This window comes from Canis lupus, chromosome 37 (genome assembly GCF_003254725.2).
Source record: "Canis lupus dingo isolate Sandy chromosome 37, ASM325472v2, whole genome shotgun sequence".
Lineage (NCBI taxonomy): Eukaryota > Metazoa > Chordata > Mammalia > Carnivora > Canidae > Canis > Canis lupus.
Window position 1 is genome coordinate 10278398 of NC_064279.1, and position 24084 is coordinate 10302481.

Genomic DNA, 24084 nt, shown 5'->3' on the forward strand with positions numbered 1-24084 from the left:
TGCCTTTACATCTATATACATCTATATTATTATTCATTTTTTAAATTAGTATCTGAATATTTTTATGAGAAACTTTCAACACCAAAAAAAGGGCATTTATCTTTCCTAAATCTCTCTAAAATATATATATTTACTTTTCAGGACCTGCAATGAAATCTCAAGGACATTTTCACCCAATTCTCCTCTCTGCTGCTAGGATTTCTGAGCTCAGTGTGGTATCTAAAACAAGTGAGGGTGAGTTCCTGGTATTCTTAGTAAAACATTAGTGAACTAATCCCTGCACTAAGCTTACACTTCCCAAGGAGCTTTGAACCTACTTATATGTTTGTCTTGTCTGGCCTATTTCTAATTCTTCATCATTTTTCTGATGTGATATAATATCCCTACTATAAAACCTTACCATCAAAATTTTTGCATAGAATATGAGGTATTCAGATTATATCATTCAAGACCTTGTAGTCACCTGCAGGATTCTTGCCTATAAAATGCCATAGTGATCTAAAGACAATAAATTTACAGGGAAATTTTGATAGGAAGATAGCAAGAGAACTAGTGCTAACCATCAGTTGAATAATCAATTCCCAGGAGGGAGGATTTTGGAAGGAGAAAGTAAGAGAACTATCTGACACTTGAATGCTACTTATTTCATGTGGACAACGGCAAGAGGTAAAATGAGACAAAGACTTGCCCAGGTGAGCACCCTCCGTCCCTGACAACGTCTTTAAGGGCCTACTACAAGCAAATACTACTGATCATGCAAGGTGGAACTCACAAAGTAGGAAGAAAACATGTGAGATTTGCCTTCAAGATACAGAGTAAACCCTTTGATAAAAGGAACCTTATTTTATTCCTTTCCTCATCCCCCAGAGCTCCAGGCATGTAAGTACCTGCAAATAAATACATGCATGGAAGTGCTCAGTTCAATGACTGACTAATGAATTAATGGGAAAAAAAAATGAGTGAATGAGTGGATTAGGAACTTGAATTTGGGATGCAGTGGTAATGATGACTTTCTTAAGTCATCTTGGGCAACAAGATGGTGGGCTGAACTGAGAGCTGAGTCAAGACTAACTTGTGGGCCATTGTGTGCTCGTGGGCATCAGTGATAGCCAGGGGAGGGGACTTGCCTTGGCTGTATCACTGTCATCCAGGAGTCCTACCTTCCTGGCTTCTAACCATCATCAGCCGAACTTAGACTGTGCTGCAGGCCAGCAAGCATGCCCGTCCCTGGCATTACCCTACCCATTTGCCAGGGAAGGGACCCTTCCTGGTTTTCCCAGCACTGCGGCTTCACAGCTTCAGCCTCAGGACAATTCAGACAGCACACCTGAATATCACTCAGAAAATGAGGGGAATATGCTTAGATTCCCTCAAAATCTTGGTGATAACAGAAGGGAGAGAAGAGAGAGTAGTAGAATGGGTGGATTGGGAGCAGAGATAACCAGTATAAGCAAGAGGTTAAGGCAGGAAAACCCTTCCCAAATCTTCACCCCAGGTATCAGCCCACAGTTTTCAGACTTTTCTAGCACAACTGTGTCCTCAAAACAAATCTTAAACAGAATAAGTAAATGAAAATATGTTGTTCTATTTGGAGGAGAGGGGAGATTTTTCACCATCACCCTGTCACTGAGCCCCCTTATGTCTGTGCTTGAGAGGATGCTTCAGAGCACAGTTCAGAGTCCCCAGTGTAACCCCAATCCCTCATTTTAGGAATTTCTCATGAGGAATCCAAGAAGCAAAAGGAGAGTAGACTTGCCCAAGGTCCCCAAACTGGCTGGTGGCCAGGTCACCAAGCCACACATCTCCCATTTCCAACTCAGAACTCTTTTCCTTACTTGATGAGCCTTCCCCCAGGCCCACCCTGCGGCCTGCAGTTGTTGGAACAGACTGCTCAGTTTGGATATGCAAACAAAGCATAGCCAGATTCTGAAATCTGAAGAATCCGTATGCCAGCCTCAGGCCCTCTTAAAATTAAAGTGTGAGTTCCCTCTAGTGGCAGAATGTTCCCCAAAAAACATTTCCCAAGGTTCTCAAACTTTTCCCAAGGCCCAGAAGACTGCCAAAACAGATGGGACTGTTGAGGGAGGAGTACATTGGAGCCAGATGTGTGTTCCCCCTTCCCAGGACCCCTCCCTGGATAAATTTCTGTGAAGGCTTATGTTTGTTTAAATTTTGCATGCTGATCCATATCAGTGTACGTTTTCCCCCTCAAAAATCTTTAGTGTAATAAGTGCTCCAGAAAGTCCCTACATCTTTATCCCGTAGACCCATGAGCTCTGAAAAGCATGAAGTTAAAACCCACATTCTGAAAATTAAGCAAAGTTGAAGCTCTTTCTAATTCTATTGGAAGACAAGCGAGGTTTTGCGACCAAAGATGGAATGAAATAGGAATAGGAATATAGTAAATAGAATTTTCTCGGTATAGCTGTGTCTAGCCTGGCACAAAGTCAGGGGGTGATGTGAGCAATGCAGAAATAGAGCAGAGCAGACAGCAAGCATTTTATTCTCCCCTGGGGCTGAACTGCCCTGTTTACCTGTGTCAGATAAGAGATGGTCATGCTGGTCTATATGATGCTTCTGACCTTAAAAGAATAACAACAACATCTTTTTTGTTTCTGACTTCTTCCCCATGAATAAGGCTCTGGGACTATAGGGCAGGAGGGATTGCATGACAGGAAGCAAGCTTGGACTTCCCAGTGCTCCTGAAAGCAAAAGCATGGCCAGGATTTTTGCAGAAGTTAAAAACCAAGCTGCAATGGACCCTGGATAGGAAGAAATGAACCATCACTGATGGGCCTGGGATGTGCTCCCACGTTATGGAGTGCCTTTTATGAAACCCTGGGCAGTAACAGGGTGAGGACTCTAGACTGAGATATTCCAGGAAGGAGGAGAAGTTGAGTTACCTTTAGACAAGATTTGCTTAGTATAAGGATAATAAGGAACAGATAGTGGTTTCCCTAATCAGTTAGGTTAGCTGTGATTATTGAAGCTGCAGGTATGTTATGTGTATGAGGATATGTTGGCAGGGGTGGGGGAAGTATTGTGCCAAGTACATTTTTAATATTGATAAAAGATAAAGCTAGGTGGGAGGGTAAAATATTCTCAAAGATTAATCCACAAGAGGAAAATCAAAGCCTGGCCCGAAACCTGATGAGAACAGACTAACTGAAGTTAGAACTCAGCCCTCAAAGTGATGTCAAATCAGACTCTATGTGTGAGCTATTCGTTCTACAAACCCAGGGAAGTCAAGGATTAATTTAATTTTATTTTTTTAAGATTTTATTTATTTATTCACGACAGACACAGAGAGAAAGAGAGAGGCAGAGACACAGGCAGAGGGAGAAGCAGGCTCCATGCAGGGAGCCTGACATGGGACCCGATCCGGGGTCTCCAGGATCACACCCTGGGCTGAAGGCGGCACTAAACCACTGGGCCACTGGGGCTGCCCCCCAAGGATTAATTTTAAAGGCCAACTAAGTGATCTCCTGACGGTTTGGGTGACTTCTTCACTTTCAAAGATTGATCTAAACCCTTCATCCCTACTGTAGGGAAACCCCAAAGCTGGTACTAATATCCTGCCAATACTCACAAGTATGCCTGCAACACCTGTAAATTTTTAATTACTTCCTTGTCAAGTAGCAAATAACATTGCCCCGATCCTCCTGGATGCTCTCCCATCATTCCCACTGCCCTGGCCACCCCAGTGTTCCCACACCCAATAACACCTAATATAATACCCAGGGAAGCTCCCTGCATCCAGGAGCTGTTTTCATTCTGATTGGCTGGCATCCTCTTGGAACTGGTTGTCAAGGATTTTGAGTATCAACACTACCTGTAGAGGTGCAAATCACCAGTCATAGCATTTTTGAGGGGCGCCTGGGTGGCTCAGACAGTTAGGCATCTGCCTTCAGCTCAGGTCATGATCCCAGGGTCCTGAAATTAAGCCCTGTGTCACACTCCCTAATCAGAAGAGACTCTGCTTCTCCCTCTCCCTCTGCCACTCCCCACTGCTTATGCTCTCTCTGTCAAATAAATACATGAATAAAATCTAAAAAAAAAAAAAAATTTAAGCATTATTGATTACAGACAATGCTCTAGGCAATTGAAAGTCCTTTGTCATTTTTTAATGCCATCAAATTTATTCCCCTTAATCACGAAACAGTTTTGCATAATTTCACTGTGTTCAGTCAGGAGAGGGTAGAGAAAGGTTCTAACAGGGTCTGCTACCTACTAGTTGTCACTGTGAGTTCCTCTTTCTAGCCTCTATTTCCTTGCATTTGTCTACAGAAGAGTACAGACCATCCCAGGGGTTCCTCTTGGCTACACAAGAGAACTACCTGAGGAGTCTTTGAAAAAGCCACATGTCCAAAAATTCTGACTTCATTGATCTGGGAGTGAGGGATCTGTGCTGTTTTACGTTCCCAGTGGTTCCCCGTGCAACCAGTGTAGAGAGCAAATGTACCAGTGGAACACTAAGGCCCCGGCACCATGATTATAACTCAGTTGCTCCTCTCATGTCACCTATAAAAAACAATTTGCCTCCTAGGACTGATAATAGGTGCTGGCTGCAGTCTGGCCCAAGTGAAAGACATTTTGGCTGAGCGAGTTTCTGAGCTTCCAGAGGAGAAAACTCAGACATACCGAGCCCTGCTGAAGCAGCTGAAGAGTCTGGCGGGCCAGCAGATCCGGAATATGGCAGTACGTTCCGTGGCCAATCATGCGACACACTGCACCTATTTCTTAATCTCACTGCAGTGCTGAAATAAGCATCAGCAGAATCAGAATGCACAAAGGTCTCAGCAGATTGAAACGACAGGCACGATAAATAAATATTTAATACTTAATAAGCATTATTAAAAATATATTTTAAAAGACTCTGAGTCAAGCTCAATCTAATAGCCAAGTAGTAATGCAGGTGGGAAAGGGAGGTCATAGCTTTCATATTTTCATGATAAGACCATCAAAGAACCTAATCTAGTTTTAGAAGACATTAACAGAAGTTTAGTACCTAAAACAAGGAGGGTAGTCTTCTCTACTCCATACTGTTCAGACCGCAGCTCTGATCTGAGAGTCACACTTTAAAGTCTAGCTATTTCTGACCTCAGAAAAAAAGCAGAAGAGGCACAGTTAGGTTTTCAAAATATACTTGCTCCCTCTGCTACGTACCCCAAATGGGGTGTCAGAAATCCTTGGGATATGGGGAATTAAGGGAGGACATATTTCCTTCGAAAAAGCTCTTCAAGTGATTCCAAAATAGTCTCTCCTCCTGCGAAGAACTCTAACACCTTGCAGCCTGGCAAGGAGATGGTGGCAGGAGGGTAAGAGGTTGGAAACCACCTCAGAAGGAGATATGGTGGGGGATGGAACATCAGAGGGATCATGAGAGCTGCCTTCAAATGCTTATAGATTCATGAGGGCAGATGTGATTTATTTCATATAATCACAAAAGGTAGATGTATGATAGGGGAGAGTCCAGGGAGGCAAAGTCAGCTCAGCAGAAACTAGAGCTGTTCGCAGAGGACTGGGAAGACTGGGAACGTCCTCATCCACGTCCCAGCCCAGACCGTGGCAAGCCAGGGTGGTCCCCGGAGGCTCCATCGCTATGTGGGGTGGAGAGTACGAAGTTGAACAGCCAGTCATTTCCCTCCCATGTTCTGAGATGCTAGTGGCTCAACAAGATCCAAGAAGAGCAAGAGGGCAACTGGCTCTCAGCAGTGTGGTCCCCAGAGCCCCAGCACAGCCACATGGGTTCTGGCCATCTTGGAGGCAGTGCTGGGTGCAGGAGAGCACCTCTGGAGCTGACACCACAGCCCCCTGTGCCGTGGCCAAGCCTGAGTTGGCGCTGGTTCAGAATGGGCCATGGAGCCCCCTACTTGGGCTTGAATCCCAGTCCTGCCCCTTCCTCACTAGGATACCGTGGTCAAGGCTCATAATTTCTCTGTGTCCCAGTGTCCTCATCTGAAAAATGGGGATAATGGCATCAATTTCATTGGGTTGTTGAGAGAAGTGAGTAACTTCCTGTCCCTCTGCCAGGAAGACCAAGACTCCTTGTGACACTTTCACTGCAAGAGGACCTTAAGCAGGTGCATGTGGGGTGTTGGGCACAGGATGGGGATAAAATGACCAAAGCTATAACTCTCTCTCTTTAGTCCTTAGGGGGACATATTATAAGCCGGCACTGCTATTCGGATCTGAATCCAATTTTGGCTGTGGGCAACACTACCCTCAATCTGATATCAGTAGGTAAGCTACCCCAGAACATTCTGAACTGCACCTAAGATTTTCCGTCTTTCTTTTAGGGAATTATTGTAAGTGAAAGCCCTGGTCTCTAGCTCTTAATCCACCACGTGGGAGGGGGGGACACGACTCAGGATCCTAGAGGAAGACACACTGAGGCATGGGAGTGGCTAGTGCTTCCTTCTGGCACCACACCCCGCACACACACAGCCCTCACCCCACCGTAGCCATGGGACAGCCAGGGGTGGTGTTCAGAGACTGAGCTGGAGGCCCTCTGCTGCCTGAGGACTGCTCCCTCCTCCTCTCCATGCCCACCCTTCTAAGCTGTGGTGCATGAGGCCACAAGTCTCGGGAAGACACACTGCAGACACTGTGGGCCCTCGGGGGGGGGGGGGGCGGAGGAAGGCAATGATTAATTTTACACACTGGCTGAAAATATCACTCCCTGGGGGCCGCTCCATGCAGAACCACCCTCGTCTCCCTGGAAACCTCCTGTGCCTCCACTGCTCCAAGGATGCCGACACGCCCCTTTGCTGGGCACTAACTGTGCCAGGCTGTGCTGGACATTGTACACACAGCACGTCTAGTACATCCAACCTCCTGGCCAAGGTCACTCATAGAGACAGACACGGGGGGGGGGGGGGTGGCGTGGACCATTGTCTGCAACAAGCCGTCTCTCCGGGGCCTCTACGTCTCCCTGCCATCACGCCTCCCCAGTCCTCACCCACAGCCCATCAGATACTCCCCCTTCCATCCATCTCACTTGGCCAGCTGCCGTTTGCCCCTCCTATGGGCTGACTGGACCCAAGGACTAGGGTGCAGGAAAGCAACCAATCTGCTCCCCACATGAACTTTGGGGGTGTGTCCAACCAGGAATTATATCACAGGCAACGTAATCCTCCCAAGGGGTTTGTTGGCCATAATATGATCCCATCCCTAGTTGGTAGGAAGTGTTGGGAGAGGCTTTGTGCAGAGGAAAAGCTCTCCTGCCCCTATTCAGCCTAGTATGGGGCCCACCCAGGAGGGAGGAAGGGAAAGGCCTCCCCCGGCCTGGCCCTGTCAGCCATTTTCCTGAGTCCTCCCTGCCTGTGGGCCGAGACAACCCCGGCCTGACCCCCAAAGACCAGGAAAGAAGAAGCCGAGACTCTGGGCATCAGGACAGCGAAGAGAGCCTGGCCCCCATGCAGAGCCTTCTGGGGCACCAGTACTGGTAGTACTAGTGGTACTAGTAATAGTGTGGTTCTACTCGGGTGTTGGTCGTCACCTTTGGCTTAAGGTCTCTGCTTCCCCCGCTTGACCAAAGCCACCTGCAGCCTGAGCGCAGCCTGAGCGCAGCCCCGCTCCAGCAAGGTGGCGGCAGCAGGACGGGGCAGCAAAGGGCAGCGGGGGCTCCTCGGGGGCTCCTGCCTCCCCCGCGACCACCCCTAGATCCGGCCAGCGTCTGGCCGCCTTTGTCGGGGACAGAACCCATCAGACTACGGTTGGGTCCCGTCACCCCTGCTGAGGGGCCACAGAGCACGCTTTCCAGCAGCGGGGGCCAGTCCTCACCACTAACTGGTAACAACTGGGCTCAAGGGAGGTTTCGTGAGCTGCTCACTTGGTTTGAAAGGTGAGGGTGTCCAGCTTAGAAGCCAAAGGCAGCAGCGAGAAGGCAAAGCAAACACCGGGACTTGGGCTCGGCCACTGGTGGCAGCAAACCCTGAAGCTCCCCCCACTGTGGTCAGAGCGTTGACGAGGTGGGGTTCGTTGACCAGCCTCTGCCTGCGGGGCCTGGAGGAGGCAGAGGCCCAGCTGGTGGAGGCCGGGAGGCGGGGAGGCTGGGAGGCCGCACCAGCCCTGCGCTTGCAGAGGACCCGGTGCCCCGAGGGCGCACACGGAGCCCGAGGCGGCCTCTCCCCCTTCCTTGCTGACACTCAAGGCTGCAGAGCGACTCCTCGTCGCACCCTTGCACCGGGCAGAAATGTCACTTTCTTCACCAGAAGGTGCGCGGCAGATGCCTCTGAACGAACGTTTTCTTGCCGGGTTGGCAAGCGCAGACCTTAAGCCAGAGGAGATCTTGGAGTCTGTGTACGTCCCCCACTCTCACGCGGTAAGAATTCTGCTGGCTGCTTCTGAGAGCTGTTTTTCCCTTTTCACGACTGAATGCAGTCATCTTTAGAAATCCGAAAACAGATGGAAGGAAAATAACTCTGCCCTAAAAACCTGTTTCCCGTCCACCGTGGGCTGGCCCAGCACCAAAGCCCGCAGACAGCCTCGAGCCAGCAGCTCCGGGTGTGGACGTGGCCGCGGCCCGGGCTGTTGTTTCAGCTGCGGGGTGGGGCCTGCTGAGGGCAGCCGTCGTGCTTCCTCGCCTCCGCCTCGGGTCTACAGGCCGACCCGGGAGGCGGAAATTAAAGCTCTCCAGCTCCGGGCTGGGTTTCTCTGCCTGACCCACAAAGAGGTGGAAGCTGGGGCAGGGCCTCCCCACTTCCCACTCTAGCTAACTCCAACAGCTCATGGGAACGTGGGGCCTCCGGAGGTTTGCTAACGCGGGGTATCTGGGGGTGATGTGGCCATGGAGTGGGTCCAGCTGGCTATGGAGTGGGTCCTCTGTCCTCACTCAGTGTTCTGTGTCTCTCCCCAAAACTGTACCTGAATCCAGGAGGACAGTCTTCTCAGAGAGAGGCAATTTAATAAACACACACACACACACACACACACACGCCCGCACACTGATCAAAAGCCAAGAGTTAGCTTGGTTATGCAGGAAGTCTTAAATTAAGTCATGTTTCCAGCCATGTATGACCTTCATTTATTTTTCCTTTGGAATGGAAACTTTGAAATGTGTTCTAGTCAAATGTGCATCTGTGTAAAGACCCAAGACAGAAAACCAGGCTGACTCAAGCATGGTGCCCTCGGTGGCTGCACAGATGGAAACACACTTGAGTCACAGGTCATTGCCATCAACCCCATGTCAAAATAATGTCAAAACACTGACAGTCACCATGCCCAAGGGCCCAGTGGGGCAGCCATCACCCTCCTGACTCTTGTTCCTGATATAAGATTTCCTAGTTCACTGTCAGAAAGTTCTATTCAACTCCCTTATGACCTTTGCATAGTGGAAACATAGTCGTTTCTACAAACTGGGGAAGGTGGGGGGTCTCTTTCACACTTGAAGCAAATCGCATTTAAAAGCACCTGTGCTGGCAGGGATCCTCCATCCTCCCGAAGACAGAAGCATCTGAAGACTAGCAGAGAGAGCTGCTGGACACGAGCCAGTCATCTTGGCCTCAGGAAGAATGCACAGTGATCCCTGGTCCTTGAGGGTATTGGGTGTTGGGGATGGGCCTTTGGGGGAACCCCATTCTCACTTCAAATGGGAAGGCCGCCGACTTATCCTCTAATTGTGCCAAGTGCCTCTTGTGTCCCCTTAGATTGAGTCTCAGTGATTAGTTAGTGGCACCAAGAAGCAGAAACCGTCTCTTTGTTTTGACATGTCGAACAACACACATGGTTCCTGTCTCCACAGTGGGAATTTGTGTCAGCCTTCCGACAGGCTCAGTGCCAGCAGAATGCCTTGGCCGATGTGAATGCTGGCATGCGAGTCCTCCTCAAGGAAGGCACAGGCACTATTGAGGACCTGAGCATCTCCTACGGAGGGGCTGGGGCTGTCATGGTCAGTGCACAGAAATCCTGCCAGCGGCTCATAGGGAGGTAAGCAACGAGCCGCCCTGCACCCCAAAGGTGATGCTTGATGTCAGAAAAAAAAGGTGGACATTTGGCTCTGGCAAATGTTGTTAACACCCTGGGAAGATGGAAACTCCTATTTGTAGAACCACTGCCTGTTATTTCTGTAATTTTCCTAATAGCAAACCTCACTGGACTTTGATTTCATTAGGAGTGAGGGCTACTGGCCCAGGATTGCATCCAGCCCTGGTTCTCGAACACACATCAGCATTCCAGTACCCACACCAGGCAGTGTCCAAGGGCACCTATTGCTGCTGCTGCCTGACTACACTCTAGCTCTTCCTCAATAAAGGCCTGTCCAGTTCATAAAGGAATTGTCCCCAATTTGTCTATTTGTTAAGTGCCCAGTTCCAGCACGGTCTGGCTCTTGAACATCCTTGGTTCACGTTGCAACAAAAGGGTCCCATCCTCACCCTGCCATGACCCTCAGGCCACTCGGTGCAGTCTCGCAGGCCTGGGTTTTCCTGAAGGACTTGGTTAGGTGATTTCTAAGTTCCCCTCCAACTCATAAAAGGAGACCCTGGGTTCTCTAAATTGTCACTATCCAATATCTAGCACCTACTGGGCGATTGAAACTGCCCTTGAACTCGTCCCATCCCTGCCTTTCAACCCTACCAGGCCCTGGGATGAGCTGATGCTGGAGGAAGCTTGCAGGCTGCTTCTGGAAGAAGTCTCCCTCCCAGGCTGGGCCCCAGGGGGGAAAGTGGAATTCAAGAGGACTCTGGTGGTCAGTTTCTTCTTCAAATTCTACCTAGAAGTTCTACAGGAACTGAAGAAGCTGGCAAAGTTTATGCCTGTAAGTGGTCTGGTACTTATGTGCTCCTTGCAGCCAAAAACTCCCAGCTTTTCCTACTACATTTGAGAACCATCTTGTGGGCAGCCTGTGCCATCATCTGTCACCTGTTCTGAGCCGGACCTCGTCCATTCCCAGCCATCCCGCCTTCAGGGATCCAGCCCTGAGGGGCTGCTCCATGAGGCTCAGGATGCCAGGCTGTCTTCCTTTCACAGATATCCACCTTGTGCCCTGAGCAATGCAGCATCATGGTGCGCCCTGCCTCCAGTGTGCAGTCTCTTTTTCTTTTAAAGTCAACCTATAGGGATCCCTGGGTGGCGCAGCGGTTTGGCACCTGCCTTTGGCCCAGGGCGTGATCCTGGAGACCCGGGATCAAATCCCACGTCGGGCTCCCGGTGCATGGAGCCTGCTTCTCCCTCTGCCTGTGTCTCTGCCTCTCTCTCTCTCTCTCTCTCTCTCTGTGTGTGTGACTATCATAAATAAATTTTAAAAATTTAAAAAAATAAAAAATAAAGTCAACCTATAATAAATAAATAAATAAATAAATAAATAAATAAATAAATAAAATCAACTTTATACTGAAGTATAATTACATATAATAAAATGCACTTATTTAAACTCAATGAGTTTTAACAAATGTGCAAACCCATGTAGCCACCTTCAAACCAGGTATAGAGCATTTTCAACACTCCAAAAAGTACCTTTTGGCCCCTTTGCAGTAAATCCTCCTACCCCCACCCCCAGGCAGCCACCGATCTGCTTCATGGCACTATGGATTAGGTTGGCCTGTTCTGAAATTTTATATTCAACATAAAACACAAAATAAAATTTTATTTTTCAAAAAAAATACTAAAATTTATTTGTATGCAAATATTGAAGTGGTTCTAGACTTTCTGATTGCAAACTTCTGGAATAGATTAAGCAAAGTAAAACATTCTCTTTCCCTCCCTCTGTTTCCTTCCCTGACCATGAATATAGCTCTCTCCCTACCTTGTCCCCCCGTTTCCAACCACATCCTACTCCAACACTCTTCACGTCACCCAAAGTGTCCAATTTTCATTTACTCAGAGGTAGGCCCTCACCAACCACATCCACCAAGGGAATCATCACTGCCATTTAATTTCTGAATCCAAACACTTGGTGTGTTCAGACACCCAGAGAGCCTTCCCAGTTTTACTGCTGAATTGCTCAGTTGCTGAGAAAAACAATCAGGACATGGTTTCTTTTGTGTACAGTGAACTCTAGCTCATTCTGGGATGGCTTATCCAGCCCCCAATTTTCTTGTCTTTTCTGCCTTTACCCAGCTCACTGGCAGGCCTCTCTCTCCTTGGGGTGACTTGAGAATCAGATTCAAAGCAGTCAGTGCCGTCCCTCCTTCTGGGGAAAGGAAAAGAGGGCAGGATAGCTTCATCAAGGGAGATCCTGGGAGGTGATGTGGATTTTGGTCCTCGAGGCTACCCGGGTCCTGCAGTTTCTTGGGTACTTTAGCCACGTCATTTCACACAAATTAAAACCTAGCTTAACCATAGACTAATCAGTTCAACTTTATTGTTTTGAATTGTCTCTCAGGACAGCCATCATTATCCTGAAATTCCAGACGGATTCCTAAGTGCTCTAGAAGATTTCCCCATCACAGGACCCCAGGGAGTCCAAAGGTACCAGGTCAGTGAGGGTAATTTAATGGAAACTAGAAACTAAAAGATAAGCTATAGCTATGTGAACAAAGCAAGCATTTCAGGGTTGTGATCTGTAGTTCTGACTTTCTAGCTTTGGCCTGTACGTTGCCCTTTGTTTGGGCCTAGCCAAGAAGACTCTGGATCTAAGATCAGGCCTGAGCTACCACTACACACATTCGAGGCCGAACCAGCCTCGTGACTCATAATTGATGATAGTCCTCAAACTGATGTTCTTTGGGCTTTTGTTTGAAGAGCACCTAAGTCAGGTGTGTGGGAAGGACTGAGCAAGAAGTAGCAAGGTTCAGCCTTCAGCCCTGACTGCAAAATCTGATCTCCAGGCAGCAAAACAAGAGCCCTGCCCGTACCTGAACCCACACTTCCTGGAGGACAATTTAGAAAGTATCTGTTATTATCTGTTGGCATACAGCCCCTCCCCGACCCCATCTACACACACACACACACACACACACACACACACACACACACACAACTTCCAGAGTAAACACTGTCTCCCTCTCCTTATCCACCCAGTGATGTTCTGGGGCCACTCACAGGGGCAGCCAAGGCACCTTGGTCTGGATCTGAGTGGACTCCACTGCCATTTGCTCTCCTCCCCTCTCTGCAGCTCCAGGCCCTGTTCAAGTTGACATTCAAGCTTTTGGCTTAGATTTGGGTTCCCCACCATCAGGATTTATATCACTTTAAGCTCCATCATCGTGATCACTTTACTGGTGAACGGTTTGGTCATGGGAAAGTTAAGACAGCAGGGCAGAGAGACCCACTGAATTCCAGAAAAAAAGCAGTACATGGGCATGACTTGGGAAAAGCTGCCAAAAGGAGAAGCTGGGGAGGCGGCCCCTTCACCTACTCCACAATTCTGCCAAAAGGTCAGCATGGCCACATAACTGCCAAGACAATTCCCCAGTCTAGTTACATCATTAAATTGTCACATTTATCATCTGACCCACTCCAGTGTTTGTTGCCTGTGGGTGACTGATTTCTTAATTCTGAATCAAGAGTGTTAGTAATTGGCCAGGCCACTTCTGGAGATTCAAGTTTTCCAGGGCAACTTCTGTCTCCCTCTGTAGAGTGTGGATTCTCACCAATCCCTCCAAGACCCAGTTGGACGCCCCATCGTGCACCTATCAGGTCTTAAACATGCTACAGGTGAAGCCATATTTTGTGATGACATTCCGACGATGGATAGAGAACTTTTCATGGTTTTGGTGACTAGTACCAGAGCCCATGCAAAAATCATGTAAGTAAATAGAAAACTTTCCAAAAAAACTTTTAAAAGCACACCTGCTGGTTCCTTCAAAAGAATGTGCCTCTTCCGCCATGTGCTAAACCCAAAGAACCTAAAATTAAAAGAATAAAGAAAAGGTCACCATCCCCAGGAGGAGCAAGGGAGAGTATCCGGAAATGACCATTAAGAAAGAGAGAACAAAAATAGTAGTTATGGGCTCCTTCCATTCTAACCTCACAGTACCTCAGCTCTCTGCTGGAGCCTGAGGCATGGTGCCCAGGAGTAACTGAGTACTGCGATACTCAGCTGGTGATATTTCTAAACGGTAAATGCCCATTGTCCTAAGCTTCCTAAGACTTGCCACAGCTACACAGGCCCCTCCCCCAACGCCCCTCCAGGAGCCAAAGTGTTACTCTGACGCAGCGGGGAGCCTCCTGGACCCTGGGGTAGGTCAACTCTTATTGGTCAGGACCTAAACTGGACCAGTTGCTATATATTTTGATTTTCAACAGTGTTCTATCCTTTCCTTGGGTCTGGGGCCCTCAAAATTTATATTTTGAATATAAATATTTCTCTTTTTTCAGATCAATTGATTCATCTGAGGCCCTTGAACTACCTGGGGTGGTTGATGTGATAACAGCTGAGGACATTCCAGGCACCAATGGGGCTGAGGATGACAAGTTGATGGCTGTAGATGAGGTACAGAGCATGCCTTCTGAGTGACTTAGTGCAGATAATTACCAAGGTACCACCTGGAGCCAGTTTTCAACCACCCCCCTCCACCCACCCACTGGGGGATAGAAGCTCTAATTCTTCTAGCTTCTCTCTATACCTAACATCGTTATTCAGACAGGCTTAGAAATTACAGAGTAAAAAGGACATTTATTACAGAGGAACAAGTCCTAGTTTTCCCACTGTGTGCTCTTGAGTCAATTTACCCTCGTCTGAAAAATAAATGTAGGATCCTGACCTACAGGATAGAATACCCTAGAAAGACCTAAATAGGAGAGTACAAAAAAAAATACAGCCACTCCCTGTTACTTATACTGAACTCCGTCCCTTCCTGGACCAACCCCACATACAGACCCCCAACACCCTCCTAACTCTTACACACTCCATTTTTTATAAAGTTGCTCTTGCCATCTGGGAACTTTTAATTCAATTCTACAGTCATTCATTGAAATCTTGCTTTTGGAGCCAAGCTACCTTGGCTCATGTTCCAGTTCCATCACTCACTAGCTGTGTGCCTTTGGGTATCATTATCTGTGAAATGGGAATCACCAAAGCCCCAACCCCATAGTGTTAGTGCATGTAAAATGCTTACAATAGTGCTTGGCACCTAAAGTGAAGGCTCTCAGTAAGTGTTAGCTAGTATTGTCACGTCTCAGTGAGTCACACAGACTGTTTCTCCTCCAGCCATGAAAGGAATCACTGTTCTTTTGGTTGAACTCCAAATGAAGAGATCAGCTGTTGCTTAAAGAGCTATATTATCTGCTCAGGCTGCCATAACAAAATACCACAGACTGGGTCACTTTAAAAAAAACAGGAATTTATTTTTTCACAGTTCTGGTGGCGGATCACCCAAGATCAAGGTATTAGCAGGTTTGGTTTCTCCTGAGGCCTCTCTTCCTGGCTTGCAGGTGGCCATCTTCTCACTGTGTCCTCACATGGCCTTTTGTCTGTGGATGAGCCTCCCTGGTATCACTTCCTCCCCTTATAAGAACATCAGTCATATTGGATTAGAGCTCCACCCTGATGACCTCATTTAATCTTAATTACCCCTTTAAGGCCCTGGCTCCAAATACAATCACACTGGAGATTAGGGCTTCAATATATCAGTTTAGGAAGAAGGAGGGGACACGGTGCAATTCATAACAGGAATCACATTGTACAAAAAAGCACTTTCCTCATCTTTAAACTCTAAAATGATAAGTGATACCATGAAGATGACCTATGTGAACCAAATTTGACAGAGATCCCAGACAATTTGACGTCCACTCTGGGGTTTACATTCATTGAGTAAAATGGCCAATGGAATCATCTAATTATTTAAATTATTTTTGTAATTAAAAAGGTTTTTTTTACCCAAGCCTAATGTGATTATTATCACAGTGTGGTTATTCTCACAATAGAAACTAAGACACTGGTCTGTTGCTGGTAAGACTATTGCTACCAATATTTTCCTACCTATGCATGTACTTTCCACAGGTGCTTTGCGTGGGCCACATTATCTGTGCTGTGGTTGCAGAGACAAATGTACAGGCAAAGAGTGCGATTGAAAAGATAAAGATCACCTATGAAGATATAGAGCCAGTAATCTTCACCATCAATGTAAGCAGGACTGGCTGGCTTCTTTCCTGTAAGGTTATAGAATCAAAAGTACCTTTGTGAATTTCTTAATGCAAGGCTAATTCTAACTTTTCCTTGTCACTGGCTTGTTGTGGGAAAATCAGCTTTCTCTGGAAGGTATTACTTGTACGAATTGAAAGTAGTTTGGGCTCTAAGAAACGGTGAGGGGGGACGGGACACACCAAGAATTAAAATTTCTTTCTCTCTCACATTCAAAAAATCTAGAAGTGGTCAGTCCAGAGCTTATGGGGGGTTCTAGGTGTCAGGGATCTAGTTGCTCCATCATGCATGGTTTCTATCATCCAGGTCACACTGTGGTCCACAATGGCTGCTAAAGCTTTGGCCATTAAGTCCACATGCCAGACAACAGAGAGAATGAGAAAATGAAGAAGGGCATATCCTGTCCCTTTAAGGACACTTCCCATATCTCATTGGTTAATACCTATTCACATGCCATACCTACATGCAAGGGGTGCTGCGAAATGTAGACTTTATGCCAGGTGACTACATATCCACTAAAAATCAGGGAAGACGATGAGAATGGATATTGAGAACAATCATGTTTTCAAGGTGGGGTCCAAACACAGAGTCTTTCATGATGGAATTCCACAGAAACTTCCACTCTTATTTTTGAGTCTAGCTGATGGAATGCTAATGCTATTTCCAAAGCAGAAAGAATGAAGTTAGAATATAAAATTCAGATATAGACTGAGATTCGCAGGTTCTAAGTCCATGAAGGGCAAGTTCATAGTAATTGAGTTGAGAAAAGCTTTCTTATTTGTACACATGTGACAGAAAACAGAATTTTTTCAAAGGCCCCAGTGAACCATTTGACATTTTTTAAATGTGCCTAAAAGGTACAACTTGCTCAATATTCCAAGTGTTAAAAAGGCCATGTTTCTTGATCTTTCTAAACCAAATCAGGTCTGTTCCAAATTCCTATTTTGCCAAGTCTGCAAGAAGTCCAGGCCCTTTTTCTTGGCTCAATCTCCGTCCCTGGTTTGTACTAGGATTCAAATGTCAGTTTTTGAAATCTCAATTCTAATCCCATTTCCTCAAGGGTGAAATGGCACCCAGAAGAAAAACCATGAAATATCTTGGGACTCAGAATGGTTAGAGATCTAGAGTTCTCTCAGAATAGGATTGCCCAGAGTCAGCTAAAAATTTCTTTTGTGAACAAAAGTAGGTAACAAAATAGTCATACACATCAATTCTTATTCACTCACCCATCCATTCATTCATGTAAATGACCATATATATGAGAAGCAGTGCAGAGTAGTTCTAGAATGAAACTGCTAGGTTTGAACCCTGGCTGCACACCTGCAGACTAACTGCATCACCTTAGGTGAATTAAAGTGTAAGATGGAGATAATAATAATACTTACCTCATCAAATTGTTATAAGACTAAATGAGTTAATGCATGTAAAGCACTTAGCACAGTGCCTGGCACATACTTAATCCTCATTAAATATAGCATATATTACAATAAGATGATGTGATCTTATGATGCACTTCCAGTATGGCAGTAAACATACTTCCACACGAACTCGGTGACTCATTGAGATCTTAGTGTAGCAGGAAATGAAAAATTCAATTATATCATACATTTTCTGCTGCTTTAAGAAATCAAGTATATTTTACTAGACAAGAGGCTTCTGAAAAACCAAGCCTGGACTTGAATGCTACCTCCATCACTTATTGGCAGCATGACTTTTAAGAAAGGTATTTGACCTCTCTAAGCCCAGTCTCTTTGTCTGGAAAATGGAGATCACAATGGAATTAATGTGAGAATGTACATAAATACACTGTGTATTGTGCAGTTGCTTGATACCAAGCAAGTACTCAGTAAATATTGGCTGCTCTCATTATCATTATCATAATTAGCAAGATAGATGATGAACTCTAAGGCTATTGGGGAGCAAGAATGCAGGACACAGGTGCCGTCCTGAAGTATGGAAAATCACCTTGGGCCTTAAGGCTAAGTGAGGATCAGTTGTCAATAGGTGAATCCACAGAGCCTCAAAGTGGGATGGATTCCAGTCTTCATGTGTAGTCAGTTCACACTATTGACAGAAAGAAAGCATGGAAGTAAGGACTAGAAAGGTCCTTAAAAGATGTGTGAAGTACCCAAAGAAATGAATAAACTTCCCACAACATCTATTGGGCTTTCTTGCCCAGAGATGTGTTAGGACTTAAGCCTCTTCCCTCAACATGGCCTCAATGCTTTAACCCCTGAGTTAGAGGTCCTTGTGCATGAGCTACATAAGTTTGACATGAATATTTTTCTTCAGGGAAAGGTTAAAGAGGGAGGGTCTAGAACCTTACCCATATTGCAGTTAGATCCATCTCCTGTTCCCTGGACATCCACACTGAAAATGAGAAAAGAGTGTTTATCATCCTGAGCCATCATAGCATCCTCAGATCTCTATTCTTGACATTTCTCTAAGGCTTCCTGTTGGTTTTCCCTGCAGTCTAGAAGACATCTTTTTGACATCTCATCTCTGCCACGAGCCCACTACTCTAGTACTCCCCCGTTTGATGACTCCCTTCATGGCTATTCTAGGGAGTTTACTGGCCTTTGATTAAGAAAAAAAAATACCATTGGATGAAAAAAATTTTTTAAAGTGGTTTGTGTGGTGTTTTTTCCCTATCATTTAGGATGCCATAAAGCACAACTCATTCCTATGTCCTGAAAAAAAACTTGAACAAGGAAATATTGAGGAGGCATTTGAAAAAGTTGATCAAATTGTTGAAGGTAAGCATATTTAATAGAATCTTTGCACAATTCTATTCCAAAGCAGACATTGAGAGCATGTGATTTCCTCTCAGAAAGGGCATCCTTTAAAGGTTCAGCTCTTTTGCCAAATTTCTCTTATATCTCTTCCTCTCAAATTGCAAGTTTGTGTGTGTGTATTGCCCTTAGAGGTTAGGGGATAGGGAGCAACAGAATATATAGAAGAAAAATCCCTAGCACTTTATGATTAGTCAAGGACAGGGGAATAGACCCAGACATTTTCAACTTGTTATCTAAAACTGTAGCCTCAGAAACAGACTGCCCTCGGTTGCCACAGGACAAATGCCTGATCCATCAGTTCTTTGGTCAGAACAAATCCAGACTGGTCAGTCCACATCTTATTTGTGAATTCCCCAACATGGTAGTTTCCAACTAGCACACACTTTCAAGAATTTCCCTACCTTGCACTTAACAGGAGAGGTCCATGTTGGAGGACAGGAACATTTTTACATGGAAACACAAAGAGTGCTTGTTATTCCGAAGGCGGAGGACAAAGAACTGGACATTTATGTGTCAACACAGGATCCAAGTCACGTGCAGGTGAGGTCCAGGATCGCCCTGGCCTTCCCAACTTCCTGATCCCATCGATGGCCTTCAGTCCCCAGAGCTTCCCAGTTGGCAGCCATTTTACCTGTAGAAACGTGATGTCCAGGTACTGGCCATCAGTGGAGCAACTAAGAAACCAGAACCCTTTTATTTTTCTGGTCTTATCAGGTAAGTAAAAGAACAGTCGAGGTGAAGGGGATTAAGAGGCACTAATGATGACCCCCGAGTAATGTATCAAATTGTTGAATCACTATATTGTACACCTGAAACTAACATAACACTGTATGTTAACTACACTGGAATTAAAATTAGATAAAATAAATTTAATTTTTAAAAAAAGAACAGTCACCGTGACTTCAGATTTAGAGTACATTCATTTGCAACATGCTCAAACGAGTTCTACAATTGGATAACAACACTAAATTATATCTGTACTTGATTTTTCTCTAAAGTAACCATTACAGATAACCTTTGGAGTAGACATATCACTTTGTAGCACACTTTCATTTCCCAGTCAGGAAGTGCTCTAGGTTTTAGCTGCAAACATCTTCTTTAGCAACTTGTCAGGAGTTTGCTGATTTTCACCTTGTTGGGACTTGAGGTCTAGGCGTGTGGCTATGATTCCAGCTTCTGACAGGAATCCAGGATTCAGAAAGTTTCCCTTCTGGAAAATACCGTTTTTCTGCTAGAATGGCTGTTCTGTAAGAATAACGATGTTTATGAACTGAATAGAGCTCCGCAAGGCCGATTTAGACTTGGTTTTTTGAGGGGTTTTTTTGTTTGTTTGTTTGTTTTGTTTTTTTTCCTGACAGCAGGTGTGGATGAATATTGCTGTGGTATTTCAGAAAACAAAAGGCTTCTTTGCCATTTCTTGTAAAACTTTTCCATTATCCAACTTTTACAGAAAACAGTGTCCTCTACTTTAAGCATCCCCATCAACAGGATCACCTGTCACGTCAAACGGGTAGGTGGAGGTTTTGGAGGGAAAGTAGGAAGACCGGCTGTATTTGGAGCTATTGCAGCTGTAGGCGCTATCAAGTAAGTGCACTTGGGGATACAAGAGGGTGTAAAATGTACAGAGCTAAGGGTAAATCAGCAGACCGAGAGTCACTTGGATGCTGTCATAAGCATCTGGGTGTCCTTGGACAATTCAGGCTCCTGTCTCTTTTTCTTTATAATTATAGATATAATACCCACCCTCCTAGAGTTATTGGAAAAGTCAAATGTACATAGGACTTCACATAGGCTCATTTGCTATAAAAAGGAAAAGTGATGTCATTAGTTAAATAGCTCCAAGGCTGAGGCTGCCCTGTCCTTGAGCTTCAGGGAAGGTGACCCATTTAGGAGTGGAACAAGTACCCTGCCCAAGTGGAAGCCAAAGGAGTGGCTCCTCCCCCACATTTCCTTACTACTCTAACTGCAGACAGGGTGGATTAAGGAAAGAAAGGCTCCCACCCTCTGCCCCTCTGCACCTGGGGAGGGCTGGCTATTCAATGTTTGCTTAATGACAGATACCATCCTCAAAAAAAGTTCCCAGGCTAACCTCAACCGCAAGGCTTGCTCCTTTGCTGTTCTTGCTGTTCAAGTTGCTGGCTTTTCTGTTCCTTGTTCATTTTCTATGGCTGTTTCTCGGTGGTAACAAATACTGTCAGAGCCCCAATCAGCCTGCAAAGTTCAAAGATCCTCCTTCCTTTGACAGAGTCTGTGTAATTCAAAGCTAGGTCCCAAAGCACTCAGATGTATGTCTTGTTCTGCAATGAGAGGTGGGAAATCACAAGATCTGAATCCTATCTCCAGTTCTCTCCATTATGAACCTCTCTATTTACACCCACCAAGTACCAGCAAGGGATCAGTTCATCATTCCCCCACCAGGCTTTGTGCCTTTAAGACCTCCCAAGCATTGCTGCACAGTTAAAATCATCTGGAGAGTATTTAAATCCCAATGCCTAGGCTGCCCCATACCAATCCATCCAGGTCAGTACATTTAAAACTATCCCAGTGTTCTAAGTGTGGGAACCAAATGCCTTAGGCTACAACCCTACCTTAGCACACATCTAGCATGCATTAAGTAATCTAATCCCCAGAGCAGGGTTCCCAAACTGTTGAAAATAAGACTATTGCAGGTTCATAGAAATTCCTGCCTCTCCATCCCAGACCCACCAAATCAGAATCACCAGGGGGTGGACCCAGAAACTTTATATTTAACTCATGCTCCAGGTAGTCTTCACCATTAAAACAAAACAAAACAAGAAGTCTTGTGCCAGAATTGTAGTTTTCAACATGTACCTGAAAATACTTGCATAAGAATCACTGAGAATAATGACAATTCTGGGGCGCCTCCCTAACATACTGAATGAAACTCCTAGTGCTAAGGCTCAGGAATCTGCATTTTTACCTAAAAACCAGATGATTCTTTTGTCCAAAGAGCATGGAACCTCCACCCTAGAGATACAAAAAAGCTAAATCTCTGACTATCCAAGGGCCCAATGGGGCCAATATGATAGCATTCATGGGTAGAAATGAAGACACTAAACCATCAGACTAAGGACAAGTCCTTGGCCTTGTTTTTGCAGTTGTGTTAAGTTTGCATTTATCTATTTGCACGCTTTCTCTTTTGTCACATGTGGTAGGGATATGCAAAATGACTAGATCTGGGTGAGCATCAAATCTGAAGCCATTAGAATACAAGTTAACTGCCATGTGGCATTAATCACTTTAGCTAGATCTCCAACCACTAAGTTATAGGCTAAGAGACAGTAGTAATTTGGTCACATATTAATTCAGATCAGTGCCTACCTCATTGTATGTTCTCAAGGAATATATATGGGGTGGATGGATAGTTAAGTGAATGGTTGGATAAATGGGTGGGAGAATGAATGGAGGATGGATGGGTAGAAAGGTAGATGGATGGGTAGATAGTTAAATGAGAGGATGAATAAATGGGTGAGTGGATACAGAGGGATGAATAGGGGAATGGATGGGTGGAATGGGTGGAGAATGTAAGATTTATTTTCTTTAGAACTGGTCGTCCCATTCGTCTTGTTCTTGATCGTGAAGATGATATGTTAATAACTGGGGGAAGGCACCCATTATTTGGAAAATATAAAGTGAGTATTAAAGATGAAATTACTAAATTACCTCATTTTATCTGAGTGGTTTTAACATTTTCTATTATTTTGATTTTGCTAAATTCTAAAAACAATTACCTTATCTAAAATATTAAATGAAAAAGTTGTGCATTTAAATACTCAAATTTTATAAGGAACTTTTAGTAAATCTAGTGTAGATTATAAAGAAATCGAATGATAAAAATGCAATTTTAAATTATAAAAACATTATTGAAGGAACAAGATTTTCATTAGCAGTTCCTCAAAGATAAAAAAAAGCTACAAGCACTTGTTATACCAAAACTCCTTGACTATAAAAGTATTTTGCAGTAGAAATGTTTAGACACAATTTTACCATTTTAACTACAAAATCATTTTTACAAGTGTTCCCACCTAGTTGTTATGAAAGTGTCCCAAAAGATCTTTGCAAATAGGAAGAAAAGAACTCACTAATGAAATAATTTTAAATTGTTTTAAACCATGCTCATTGCATTTTATGCAACTATGGCATAAATACCATTAAAAATACTGTTAACATTGGGCAGCCCTGGTGGCTTAGTGGTTTAGTGCCACCGTCAGCCCAGGGTGTGATCCTGGAGACCCAGGATCGAGTCCCGTGTTGGGCTCCTTGCATGGAGCCTGCTTCTTCCTCTGCCTGTGTCTCTGCCTCTCTGTGTGTGTATGTCTCTCATGAATAAATAAGTTTTTTTTAAAAAAAAGAATTCTCTCTGCTACCTTATTTGTTATACGATTTTGCTTAGCAATTCTTCATGAAAAGTCACAGGTAAACTTCCACCCTGCATTTGTCAAAATTACCATAAATTCTGAATTTGTGGGGTTTTCTACATGTGCTAAGTGCTCTGCTTTGTTATCCAACATGTCCATAGATGATAATAGTCATATAGTTGTGCCCATTTTTTGGGAACAAAGAGACCAGGGCCGATCCTTTTCTGGTAGGACTACAATAGGAAGTGGAAAATTTTCAATCTGAGCTGTGCAGACCAACAGGTCTAGATGAGCCACAAGGGAGTGGCAACTTCAGAAAAACGTAAGGTGCTTCTTTGAGTCCCAATAAGAACAGCAGCACTAGCTCACCTTTATTCCATCCTTAATCAATCACAAAGCCTCAGCTCTCTAAAATAAGAACAGCAGTTTTCATGTCCATTCCTCCCCAGCCTCAGTTTCCAAGGCTTTCCCATAACAAGATCCACTGTGATTCATTCCCATGCACTCTGGAATTCCAGAGACTTCCATAAGAAAGACAAGCTACAGACTAAATTATAAGGAAAACTAGTAAAAAGTGAAGGAGATTTGGGGTACCTGGGTGGTTGAGTCAGTTAAGCATCTGACTTTGGTTCAGGTCATGATCTCAGGGTCCCAGGATTGAGCCCCCAGGATGAGCCCCTGTCAGACTCCTCACTCAGCAGGGAGTCTGCTTCTCCGTCTTCCTCTGCCCCTCTCCCTACTCATGCATTCTCTCTCTCTCTCTCTCTCTCTCATAAGTAAATAAAGTCTTTAAAAAAAAAAAAGGGAAGGAAACTCTTCCAGAAATTAGGAAGAAGAGGGTAGCAATTATATACCAGGAGGCAAGGAAGGACTTTGGAATTCT

The 24084-nt window shown here is 45.1% G+C and overlaps 1 protein-coding gene across 1 annotated transcript in view; it reads left to right on the plus strand.

Annotated features, from left to right (window-relative positions):
• The first annotated feature begins 1005 nt into the window (after positions 1–1005).
• The window catches only part of LOC112656802 (aldehyde oxidase 2-like), a 57597-nt gene continuing 34518 nt past the window's right edge, over positions 1006–24084 (plus strand). The window contains exons 1-16 of the mRNA XM_049106448.1: positions 1006–1039; positions 4547–4698; positions 5667–5835; positions 6034–6083; positions 6150–6243; positions 8217–8326; positions 9746–9930; positions 10582–10759; positions 12326–12418; positions 13521–13690; positions 14263–14377; positions 15887–16009; positions 18687–18783; positions 19238–19362; positions 20273–20406; positions 22388–22475. Of these exons, the coding sequence (XP_048962405.1) occupies positions 1006–1039; positions 4547–4698; positions 5667–5835; positions 6034–6083; positions 6150–6243; positions 8217–8326; positions 9746–9930; positions 10582–10759; positions 12326–12418; positions 13521–13690; positions 14263–14377; positions 15887–16009; positions 18687–18783; positions 19238–19362; positions 20273–20406; positions 22388–22475 (1917 nt within the window). The remainder of the gene's footprint in view (positions 1040–4546; positions 4699–5666; positions 5836–6033; positions 6084–6149; positions 6244–8216; positions 8327–9745; positions 9931–10581; positions 10760–12325; positions 12419–13520; positions 13691–14262; positions 14378–15886; positions 16010–18686; positions 18784–19237; positions 19363–20272; positions 20407–22387; positions 22476–24084) is intronic.